General features: G+C 42.4%; 1 protein-coding gene across 2 annotated transcripts; it reads left to right on the top strand.

Annotated features, from left to right (window-relative positions):
* Positions 1-1,131: 1,131 nt before the first annotated feature.
* On the top strand, positions 1,132-12,255 carry adck5 (aarF domain containing kinase 5). 2 transcript variants are annotated; one of them, XM_040021019.1, is made up of 15 exons: positions 1,136-1,336; positions 1,975-2,069; positions 2,161-2,310; positions 4,024-4,099; positions 5,562-5,762; positions 5,846-5,986; positions 7,151-7,264; positions 7,572-7,703; positions 8,933-9,016; positions 9,268-9,349; positions 10,001-10,079; positions 10,160-10,251; positions 10,343-10,595; positions 11,549-11,665; positions 11,737-12,255. In XM_040021019.1, the coding sequence occupies exons 1-15, from the start codon at positions 1,313-1,315 to the stop codon at positions 11,837-11,839; spliced, it is 1,743 nt and encodes a 580-aa protein (XP_039876953.1). In that variant the 5' UTR covers positions 1,136-1,312; the 3' UTR covers positions 11,840-12,255. The 2 variants fall into 2 exon arrangements, with proteins under 2 accessions (XP_039876954.1, XP_039876953.1); XM_040021020.1 differs by lacking the exon at positions 1,975-2,069 and having other exon boundaries at positions 1,132-1,336.
* The last annotated feature ends 11 nt before the right edge of the window (positions 12,256-12,266 follow it).

Genomic DNA, 12,266 nt, shown 5'->3' with positions numbered 1-12,266 from the left:
AAGATGGGACTGAAGGAAGTCAGCAGGGGATATAGATGATGACCTTACAGGACAAGGACGTACCTCGCACTGTTCTAGCTACTCAATGACGAAGAACTTAAGCACCTCCTTCCAGAGTGTTCCTTACAACTAACCGAGATGTTTCACTGCCCGATTTCTTTTTCACGCAGGTGTGAAAACGCCTTTCTTCTTATAGTTCACAATAAAAGCCATAGAAATAGTCTTGAAATACCAGCGATAAAACATAGCTTACACAAGTAGCTTCCGTTAACGTTTGGTTTTTAAAAATAATTAATTACTATGTTCTACAAATTATGAAATAGGCATCATTTTCTTATTAAATGTATAAACGTTGTTGTGGGGTTAGTGAAATAGAATCTTTTTTTTTCATTGAGGCAAAATTAGTAATTTAAAGGAACTCATGAAATTCCTGAAATTATATTTTAAATAAAATTATGTATATTGCACACCACAGGGCTTCTGTTACCTAACCTAGGTCATTGTCAGTAGGTGGATGCAGTAGGTCGTTGGATGGACTTAGCACTAGTGTGGTTAAAGTTCTACAATCTATTTCCATCAATAAATAGACCTATTTGCTAAAGACAGGTTCTAGTTATTAACACAACGTGTGATGTTAAATTAAGTTTTCCTTTGCACATTTCTTAATTTTAGAAACACACACACACACACACACACACACACACACACACACACACACACACACACACACACACACAGTATCTGCATTACACAGGAAGTTTCCCAATGATCCACATATTACATCCACCATGACTCGTCTCCCATATCATTGGCACTGTATCAGTGCAAAAGAGACAACGATAGTGCAAAGGTGGCCCAGGTGGTGGGAGCCAATCATAATTCAGATACACACATGTCCAGTGTTGGTAGGAACCAAAATTTCTGTGAGGTAGGGGGACCTTTGTGTGTCTTCAGGCAGGAGGTACGGGTGTGGTTTTAAGACGGATCTAATGAGTTAGATTTTTTTCTAAAAGAATCACATCAGATAAGAAAAATGTGACTATTTTCAGTTATCTCAATAATAAATAAGTAAGAAATCTTTTCACTTGTAGTTTTTATTTGCACGGCCGAACGAGCTGTCAAAAAAATAAACGGAAACTACAGTATGTGGGAGGGTACCATCTCGCATTGCGTTACCCTTTGGTTAAACATAAAGGGAACCAGTGTGCTGTTAGCAGTTTATGAAGGGGAAAGGTAAAGCGTTTACTGGTGGCTGCTGACACGGAATATTAATACGTCTCTTGGAGCGGGTCTGTTTTAATAACTGGGAAACATGATAGCGGAGAACTGTAAAGTGGTAAATAAATCGTATTTATTACACATTATTAACCCAATTCTCTCCAATTAGCAAGTTAATTGCTAGCCAGCTGCAATTGTTCCCGGTGTGTTAGCGTCTGTGTATATTATCTGAAGTTTAAACTAAATGCCAAGGCCGTGTTTCAAAACCATACTGCTACCTAGAGTGTTTTAAAGCTGGTTTTGACATGAGGTAAGAACACATTCAACACTGTTTCCAGCCATGACGTGAGTAGGAGAATGAGACTGCATGAGTGGATCGTGCACGCTGGAACACTTGGGAGGATGGGGGTTGCTCAGGTCCCTGACCCCGCTGCCATGTGTGAATTCATTTATCAGCACTGGAAACATTTTGTCCCTCAAAAGCAAACTGCCAAGAACAACAAAGTTAGAGTATAGCTGCTCACGTTCGCCTTGAACCAGACGTTCTCGCTTCCCGTCCCTCGCGCGCACGTTTTCGTGTTGTTCCTCACAACAGTGTCTGTCCTCTGGGCCCACACTTTACTTCGTGCCCTAAACCTCTTTACCTAACTTGGGGGGTTGGTTAATGTTCACTTAACCTGTGCAAACACAGAGTTCAGATGTGTCAGATGGAAGTGGCGCTGTAGTTCACTCATACACAGCTTTGTTTTTCTTCAGTTGACGTTATGTCTGCATCAACTGGCTCTCCTCCGAAGAGCTCCGCTTCCTGGATCTTCATCCCTCCCAGCAAGGCGATCTTTCAGTTCACTCAGGTAGCAGACAGCTGAGGATCGTAGATGAGCTTCAGGCTATGCTCAAGTCTGCATGCAATGAGACTGTATGTGTGTGTTTTAAATCTTGCAGGGATGCTAAGCGCAGAGGCTTGTTATGGAAGACGCTCGTTGGCCTCTCTGTTGGCGTTCCCGTGGCGGTGAGCATCAAGTATGCCGTATCGGAGCCCAGACAGAGGAGACAGATGAGGATTGTGATTGAAGGGTTTGGCCGCTTCTGCAGGTTTGTATGAATGTCATTATCAGCATCATGAGATTCTAACACGTGTTCAGTCTGAGGCTGTGAAATGGTCTCTAAATGGTGACTTCTTATCTATTAAACTTGCATATTAGATTTGTATATCTAATAGTGTTCTCTAAGTATTGTCAGGAACATTAGCTAAAGTAGGTCATTTTTTTCATGAATGGATAAAAGCAAAAGAAACAAAAATATCCTGACAACATTTCCTTTTATGGAAATAGATAATTTTATCCCTCTTATAAGGTTGTAAATTCCATCTCATTACTTTTAGTTTTTGGGTTACACCACAAGACTGAGAGCAGGGTGGAGACAGGCAGGAGCAGATGTGTGGCCAAAGTCAATGTATTCAATGGCTTCTGTTTTGCCTCATTTATTATTCCACCGAGAGGTTACGTTTTTACTGTCCGTGTCATTCATTCTGTCTGTAAACATAACAGCCCAAAAAGTTAAGACTGAACTCTGATGAAACTTTGGGGGTGTAGAGTGGGGTCATGTTAGCTTTGCATCCACTAAGCTATTCAAGGTCAGCTTCATTGGTCAAAACCTGACAAAAAGCCTGATAGAAACTTAGAAACTATTATTCTTGCTAGTGTGGTGTGTTTTATCAAGATGTATAAAATCTACTTTATAAAGACTGAAAGTATCAAACTACTTGAAGAAACTGCAAGAAAGTTGACGTACGAGAGTTCAGGCTGTGTGGAAGAATAAAGCTGGCTGTGTTAAATGTTGAGGTTCAAGCTTGTTACAATTATACAAACTCTGTTTTTTCCTTCTTTGCTGTATTTACATGTATGTTTGCACGTTTCAATAAATCGCTGCTCCCCTTCCCGAGTTTCTTAGCAACACTTCCGCGCAGCGCTGTCCGTGCCTAGAAGCCATTAGCACTGGGCTTAATTGACCCATTCTTACCAATCAGAAGATCGATGCATTGATCCCTGATTTTTCCAGTCCATGTGCTGAGATGTCCTTGAGCAAGATATTGAACCCCAGTGCATCCGTGCAAGTGCATGCTTAGATAAAAGTGACATAAGAATTTGCATCTTTGAGTTTTCAACCGAGTAGAAATGCAGAACGCACTTTTACCAAATGCTGCTAATAGGAAATCCAGTCGTAGATGTTTTCTCTCTATTTTATAAGCTGCAGATATCTTTGAGCTGATGCTAGATTATTTAAGTTGATTTCCAGATCCCCTTCCTCACACAACCCTTAACGGATCAGTATGTACTTCCAGCGTGGAACCAGAAATCTCATGCAAATGCTTAAACCGTTACACCGCAGAACCATTGGTGCTGCTTAAATGAAATTAACAAGATAATATGTATGAAAGGATAAACATGAGGGCAGAGAATGACTCTGCTGTATTGCAGCAGCCTATGTGTGTGGAGCCTAGTGGTAAATGAAGAGCACATGATTTTTATTACACTAGTGCTGTGTCACTGTATTTGAAGTACACTTTTGCTTTATTCTAACTTGCTGGAAGTGTAACAATTTGCCTTTCTCGGATCAGTTCAGACAGACTACATTTTTAAGAACATTTTGCCATCCTCACTTTTTTTCTCACTAATCTTTATTATAGAAAAACGATATTCTTACCGCTGATCGTGTTAGGAATCGTCATCACATGCTAGCAACTCTGTTTATTTGTAAGTCAGACCTTTCAGTTCCAGTAATCATCAGATATGTGTGTGTCCTCAGATCTCTCTCTGTGGGACTCTTCATTTCCGCTGACTACTGGTGGACAACCAACGTGCTGCTTCGTGGAATAGATGAGGTTAGTTTGTTTTTAGAGTGGGTCATATGGATTGACCCACTCTAAGCTTTGGCTGAAGCTCTGACAGACCAAGGATTTCTTCATGACACCTAATGCCAGGGTCAGTGTGTCGTTGCCAAGCCTGCAGACGTCTGTGTCCCGCTGCATGGATATGCTTCCCCAGATATCACTGACCCACTGAACAGTGGTACAGACAGCAAAATGTTCTTCAGATCCTTTTATGTCTGTCACATGTGCTCAGGGTGAACCTGCTCTCTCTGTGAAAAGTGCAAGGAATCAGTGGTGGAGCTGCCAATTCTGGTATTCTGTGGCATATGTCAGTCTCCGTGGTGCCAGGGAGTGAGCGCAGGGCCCACTGGAGGATGTCGACCCCTCAGGCCACCCTTATGAACCCATACAAGGTTCCCATGGCAATGACTTCAGCTTCCAGGCCCCTCTTCTGTGAAACCAGCTCCTAGTCTAGATTCTGGAGACAGACACCCTCCCTACTTTCAAGATCAGGTTTAAAACTTTTGATAAAGCTTATAGTTAAACCTGGATCAGGTGACCCTGAATCGTCCCTTAGTTATGCTGCAATACTTTCAGACTACTGCGGGCTTGTCATGGTGCACTCAGCATTTCTTCTTCACTGTGTTTATACCCCACTCTGCATTTCCACAGTGTGTGTTTTGTCCTGTCCTCCTGTTTGTTTTTGGGTTTTTCCTTCCCAGTGTCCCCAAGTGCTTAATCAAAAGGGGGGTGTTTTTTCTGTATTGTTTTAGGGTCTTTACCTGACAGTATAAATGCACCTTGAGGTTGCTATTACTGTCATTTGGTGCGTTTATAATAAAAAATGTAATTAAATAAAGTCTGTTTCTAATTGTTTCTGTCCTGTTGGAGGTCATTTTGTAGCTCTGGGCCTTCTATGGTCCTCTCCAGCTCTCCTAGAGTAACTGCCTTTCTCCTAGAATCTCCTCTGTGCTCTTGACAGGTTTGCAAACAAACCTTCTGGCAATGGGACTTATTGATGTTCCATGCTGGAGGTTTTGAACTACCTTTGCAGCCTCTGTAGGGTCCAGGTATCGCCCCAGCAGTGACACTGACACTAGCTAAATGCAAAAGTAGTCAAAAAACAGAAAAGATGAGGAGGTAAAAATGTCAGTGGCCACTTATAAAGCCATTCCTGTTTTGGGGGCTGTCTCATTGTTGCCCCTCTAATGCACCTGTTTTTAATTTCATTAACACCACCTTCTGCTGCTTGACTGGCCACATCAACATCCCAGAAGCTTCACTGAACTGATGCTATTCTCTCATTAAAATGTGCCCCTTTCATTTTTAGAGTACATGTACATTATTTTCTCCCTTCAGTCACTTTATTACATGTGGGGTCCAAGCTTCATGTGAACTAGAAGGAACTAGTTAGCATTGATTTTTAGCACTGATGGCGTTAATGCTTTCTGTCTTACGTGTGTCTTCCTGTTAGAGCAATCCATCCTACGTGGCTGAGATGTCAGCTTGCCACCAGAGGGCAGCAGAGTCCATCGTGGAAGGAGCCATAAAGAATGGAGGCCTGTACATTAAGCTTGGCCAAGGCCTTTGTGCCTTCAATCACCTGCTACCCCCTGAGTACATCCACACCCTGCAAGTACTAGAAGACAAAGCTCTAAACAGGAGGTACAAAGAGGTGAGCAGTGCAGCACAAGCAAAGCACAGGACTCGTGAAAGAGGACGGCGTGACACTGGTCAGGATGTGTCTGTCTTTAACAGGTGGACGCTCTCTTTGAAGAAGACTTCAACAAGACCCCTGATAAGCTTTTTGAAGCATTCGACTATGAGCCCATCGCTGCTGCCAGCTTAGCTCAGGTTCATAAAGCCCTGCTGTTTGATGGGACTCCGGTCGCTGTGAAGGTGAGCTGCTGAAATCACTGTTAACCAGGGTTGGTCAAGTTACTTGAAAAAAGTAATCAGTAACTAATTACTGATTACTTCCCCAAAAAAGTAATCCCATTACTTTACTGATTACTTATTTTCAAAAGTAATTAATTACTTAGTTACTTTTTAAAAACACGATTTACAACCTGAAGAGGTGATAAAGCGATAGATCTTTCAGCCCAATTCTACTTTTTCTACATAATCCATCATACAAAATGTAATCAAATGGAAAAGTCTCTTTTTTTTTTAACTTGTTTTATCAGTTTTAATCTTTTAACTTTATGCATCAAGCAAATATTAAATTATATGCAACATTCTCTGACTTGAATAAATTAGTTCAACATTTAAACCTATTTTCTACACATTCCAGCACATAAAATAAAATATTTTTTGTGTTTACACTCACTCTTTCAAATAGATGCAAGTAAAACACAGCAGAAAATAAATAAAGTCAAAGACTCAGCGGTCCTGTTGCTCTATTTTCACCTGTAAAGCAGGACTGCGGTAGGCGGAGGTTTACCCTGGTGCAGGTGTGCCGCGGTCAGTTGAAGAATCCGCGAGTTTCTCTGTGAGTTTCCCATTACGTCGTAGCGCACTCGGTGCTTGCTTGGAAGTTTAGGGGTTTTTCGCTTTAAAAAGAAGTTTTCTTCCCACGCACAACGGACGCTAATGTTTTTGTCACTTTTTATGGAATCAAACTCAAAATAAGGTCAGTACTTCCACGCTTTAAACGCTGCACGCTCATACTCTCTCCCACAATCGATATGTGATCCATTGTTGATCTGCACACAGCTGTTGTCACCAACGGCGCACTCGCTTACGTCACTGTCATGAGACATTCTCGCAAAAAATCACGGTTTTAGTAACGCAGTAACGCAGCGTTCCTACGGGAAAGTAACGGTAATCTAATTACCGATTTTGCAATAGTAATCCCTTACTTTACTCGTTACTTGAAAAAAGTAATCAGATTACAGTAACGCGTTACTGTCCATCTCTGCTGTTAACATTTTAAATGACCTCACTATAGCAGTGAAGCATGAGCCTCATGAAACAATGATTCAGTTATATCTGAGGTTTTATTTTTGGTTATGGGAAAGTTTGGTCCTGACTTTTAATAGTTTCTCGTCGTGTTTCACACAGGTGCAGTTCATTGACCTCAGGGATCGCTTTGATGGAGATATCCGAACATTGGAGATCCTGCTGGATATTATTAAGTTCATGCACCCCAGTTTTGGGTTCCGATGGGTCCTTAAGGTCAGAAAGTGTCTGTATGACTTGACCGATTCACTCGATGTTCTAAACCCAGGGTGTCCAACTTCAGGCCTCGAGGGCCGGTGTCCTGCAGGTTTTAGATGTGCCCTTGATCCAACACAGCTGATTTAAATGGCTAAATTACCTCCTCAACATCTCTTGAAGTTCTCCAGAGGCCTGTTAATGAACTCATTTGAGTCAGGATGATATCTAAAACCCGCAGAACACTGGCCCTTGAGGCCTGGAGTTCACCACAGTTTTCTGTTTAGAAAACTTCAGAAGTTACAGAGTTTTATTGTAATTTGTGTAGGACTTGAAGGGAACACTGGCTCAGGAGCTGGACTTTGAGAATGAGGCCAGGAACTCTGAGAGGTGCGCAGAGGAGCTGAAACACTTTAAATTTGTGGTTGTACCTAAAGTCTTCTGGGAGCAAACCAGCAAGGTGAAGTTGCTGTCAGTGGTACATAGTAGTGCTGGGCGATATGGAAAAAATATTTATCACGATAGGAATTATTTTATACGACGATAACGATATATATCACAATGTACCACCTGACCTGTGGTCATCTGGAAAGTACGCAGTCTGTAAACAGCGAGCGCAGAGGGTGCAGTCTTTGTTAATGAAATGGATGGTTACGCTCATGTAGGGCTGCGTATCTCTGCTCGTCACCGTCCAGGCCAGTCGTCAAGGCATAATGCACAACACTGCAAACATCCTTCTCTACTTCGGGCCGGCATGCGTCATAAGCGAGGCAACTCGACTTTATTGAAGTGCTTACGACCGGACATAACGTACCTCGGATCAAGGACTTTGACGAGGTCACGAAAGCTGTCCTTCTCAACTACATAAACAGGGGCCATGCCTTTAAAAATGTAACGCGAGATGGCTCCTGTGATTTGTTTATGGCACTGGTACGTTTTCTCATAAGGGCCTTGTGTGAAAGACTGCTGTATCTTCGGCTGGCTATAGTTTTTCTTTTCCCAACTTGCTCCCATCGTTCCACAACTTGGTTTAGCTTGAATTTTCTAGATTCTTGAGTATTCCTTTTCGTGGACCTTCTGTAGGTGATAGAAGAGATTTGTTGTGTTGCCATCGGGTGCAGGAATAGTTTTATAGCATAGCTTGCAAATGGGCGTCTTCTGCTCCGTGTTGGTGCTGTTGAACCCAAAATGTAACCAAATCACAGACGTACCCCCTCTTTTCGGTCAAAGTGCTTCTTCCTGGGCTGCCTGTGTAGCTGTCTCTGTCTGTTGCATGTCGGGGCATGAAACTGCAACATGTCGCACGTCCATCGTTTTGAGTTACCGTAAAGCATGTCACAAATCCGGGTGCATGTAAAGCAGCACCATGACGCAAAACCACAAGACGGAGTTTCTTTGCGAAAAATATCTTTTTTTTTATACTTTATTTTCTCTTGCATAAAGTTAAGAGTATGTATAGTGAGAAGACAACACTAATATATTTGCCACAGGCTATTTAATGTTATATTTTATGTAATAATTTATAAAATTATGATAGAAACGATAGAAGACAAATGGCATGATAGACACTTTTCTATCGTCCACACGATATATATCGTCATATCGCCCAGCACTAGTACAGAATAAGTGCACAATAATACTGCTCGACTTCCATCAGCGTCCTCTTTATTTTTTCTCTCCAATACTCAGAGAGTGCTGACAGCAGAGTTTTGCGACGGCTGTAAAATCAACAGCGTGGAAGAAATAAAACGTCAAGGACTGAGTCTGAAAGATGTAAGCTGCACAGCTGACGATACTCTAAATCCTCGAGTCACTCACCTCTTCTCACCCTCAACCAGTTGTGGCAGGTGGTTGCCCCTCCCTGAGGCTGATTGTGCTGGAGGTTTCTTCCTGTTAAAATACATTTTTCCTTCCCACTGCCGCCAAGTGCTTGTTATTGTTGGGTCTGTGCAACATAAACCACTTTGAGGCAACAGTTTTTGTGATTTGGTGCTATATAAAATAAATGTAGCTTTATTTTTCAGACTGCAGATAAACTGATCAGAACATTTGCTGAGCAGATATTCTACACGGGTTTTATCCATGCAGACCCTCACCCCGGGAATGGTAGGTACATCACATGGACTGTAGAGCACGGAGCCACTGGTGTTGTTACTCTGCATTTTTAAACCTCAGCATTAGTCTTTTGGTTTCCTCCATGTTGTTGTTGTTCTTTTTAATGACCCAAAAAGGCTCATAATTTGGAATGAGGGTACATTTTAAACCCAACACTGGCTACCTTGTAAGGACAATCTTTACCTTATAGAAGTGATTCAATAAAGTCCTGTGATTTCACTCATTAAAACGGAAGCACAAACTTCCTGGATGCTCTGTTCCACATAACAGGACATGTTGTTTGTTTGTCAGTTAATTCCATTAAAATCTACGAAAGGCATCAACACAGCTGACAAAAAAGCCAGACACTTGTAAGCCTTAGAAAAATCCAAATGAGAAAAGTCACACACTTGAGTGTTTATTAAGAAACTTGTTTATAGCAGGGTTGTTAAATCAGTGGCTATGTGGGAAGTTTAATTCTTCAAAATTCTGAGATTTTTTGTTTTTACTTTATTTTTTTACAGTAACATTCATAAACAAGTTCAAGTTGTTTACTCATGCTTAAAAAAAAAAAACCCATATACATATCATCTGAAATGACATGAGTTAGTAACAGAGGTTCTAAAGAGAAGAAGTCACTCAAATTTGGATCATGTGTTGCAGTTCTCGTGAGGCGAGGTCCTGACAACAAGGCGGAGCTGGTGCTGTTGGACCACGGCTTGTACGAATACCTCAGCCAGCAGTAAGAAACTGATGAGTCGGCATGAGATACTCTCAGGTTTTTGTTCAGCTATCTGCTTTAACTCTGACCTTTGAACTTAGAGATCGAGAGGCCCTCTGTAAACTTTGGAGGTCCATAGTCCTCAGGGACGAGGCAGAAATGAAGCAGCAGTCCAGCGCCCTCGGGGTCAAAGGTCAGGACGCTTGACTTAAACGCCATGTTAACTTTGTTATGAACAAATGTGGGGATTAAAATCAAACACGAGGGCTCGCCGTCCTCTGCAGAGTACTTCCTCTTCTGCGAGATGCTGCTGCAGCAACCAATCAACATGCACAAGTTGGGTCTGTCCAACATCCTGAGTAAGGAGGAGACGGCCTACATGCGTGAGATGGCCATCCACCGCTTCGAGAGCATCATGCAGGTGCTGAAGTCGATGCCTCGGCCCATGCTGCTGGTGTTCAGGAACATCAACACGGTGCGGAGCATCAACATCAGACTGGGGGCGCCGGTGGACCGCTACTTTGTCATGGCCAAGAGGTAAACACCCTAACACAACATCTCAGGGGTCAGGGCCATTAAGGATGAGATCAGATTGTGTAAAGCAATATTTCTTTTGGGAATGTCAGTCGGTACTTAGCTTTAAATTAGTGGGTATGCTGCGTGTTGCCCCTGTGTGGATACAGCTGCAAGGATCAGCTAATGAGTGTGCACACCACAGTTTCACCCATATACGTCACTTCTGACTCCAAAAATCATCAGCCAAAAACCCTAATGCACAGACACCAGTAGGTGATGGCTTATGACTCTGTCCATCTGTTATCTACAGTCTGTTTAAAACACCTGATGCCTGGAAGTATTCAAACAATAAAGAGCGTAATGAGTCAATGTCTGCTGGGCAGTTAGTGTGAACCCTGAGTAAGCAGAACCCAAAGTGAGCCCCACACACACTCAAAGAAAACCAGGCCTCAGGATCGATACGTTTGTCCTTATTTGGTTTTTTTGAGATGCTTTGAACTTTATTCTGTGCTTATCAAAGAAAAATGTCCCCACACGGTTGGTCAAAAAGCACTATGGATTTCTAGTTCAGGACCTTGCATTAATAACTTAAAGGCACGTGACCTCTATTGGACAAAGTTTTGTGAAGAAATAAAAACCGATCAATGCACCGCATTGAACTCCATCGCAAACTGTGGAAGTGTCAGCTCATTTTCCAGCATGGAAGTTATAATAGAAATTTCCCCAGAGCGCAAAGTTGTTTGAGCAAAAATGCAGAATTTTAAACCTGACGCTGATGTTAGGGCTGAATTACATGTTTATTTTTAAATGTAATTTTGTGTCTCGGTGACCATTAAAGTTGATTAAAACAATACTTTAAAATATCTGCCTCAAGAAGTGCTGTGAGTGATAATCTTTTGTGAAGCCTCCACATCTCCAGCAGAATGTCGTAAAAGTTTGCAGATCTTGTGGATGTCTCTTTTTTTCATCAACAGCGCCGTGCGAGGCTGGGGGAAGATTCAGGCTGAGAAGGTCGGCGTCCTCCCCCAGCTTTGGCTCTTCCGCTGGGGGAGGACTGCATGGGAGAGCGTCAAGTTTGAAGTTGCTCTGAGGTGTGCAATAATTAAAGAAATTATATGTTCTGTGATTGGAGCCACTGAGGCTGATTAGATTACTTTTACAGATCAGAGATGGTGGTGATGAGCCTGACACGTGCGGTCCTGGCGCTGCTCCAGTACTTGGGCCTCCTATCACTGGACTCCGACTTGTACGAGTACCTGAAATAGCGCGCAAGCGTCTCACTACAAAGGATTCATTCCAAGCACAAGTCAACACAGCTCATCAGTGAGCCTTTTGCTGCTCAAGCAGCTCCGAGTGCTGGTGGTTTACGTTGCTGCTCGACTGTGAGCAACGTTCCCACCAAACCACCTTCAGGGTCTGCTGGGGGAGAATGTGCTCCACTGCAGGACTGGAAGCATCCGTTCCAGGGTGAGAGGAGCAACACCACCAATGGGACTTTTAAGTAATTAAATCTTATTTATTTTAAGAGTAATTTTGGGAAACCAAATCCAATGAGGTTTTTAACCTGCAGGTTTTTTAATGAAGCAGACATTTTCTCAGTTATTCTGTCAGACAGTATTTTGTCCAGTACCACCTGACTGTTTAAATTATGAGAACATGGTAATAAAACACGAAGAAATCACACCAGTCTTG

Source organism: Simochromis diagramma, unplaced genomic scaffold (genome assembly GCF_900408965.1).
Source record: "Simochromis diagramma unplaced genomic scaffold, fSimDia1.1 OVJJ01000753.1, whole genome shotgun sequence".
Taxonomy (NCBI): domain Eukaryota; kingdom Metazoa; phylum Chordata; class Actinopteri; order Cichliformes; family Cichlidae; genus Simochromis; species Simochromis diagramma.
Note: the sequence above shows the minus strand (reverse complement) of the source record. Positions and strands in the feature narration are given on the sequence as shown.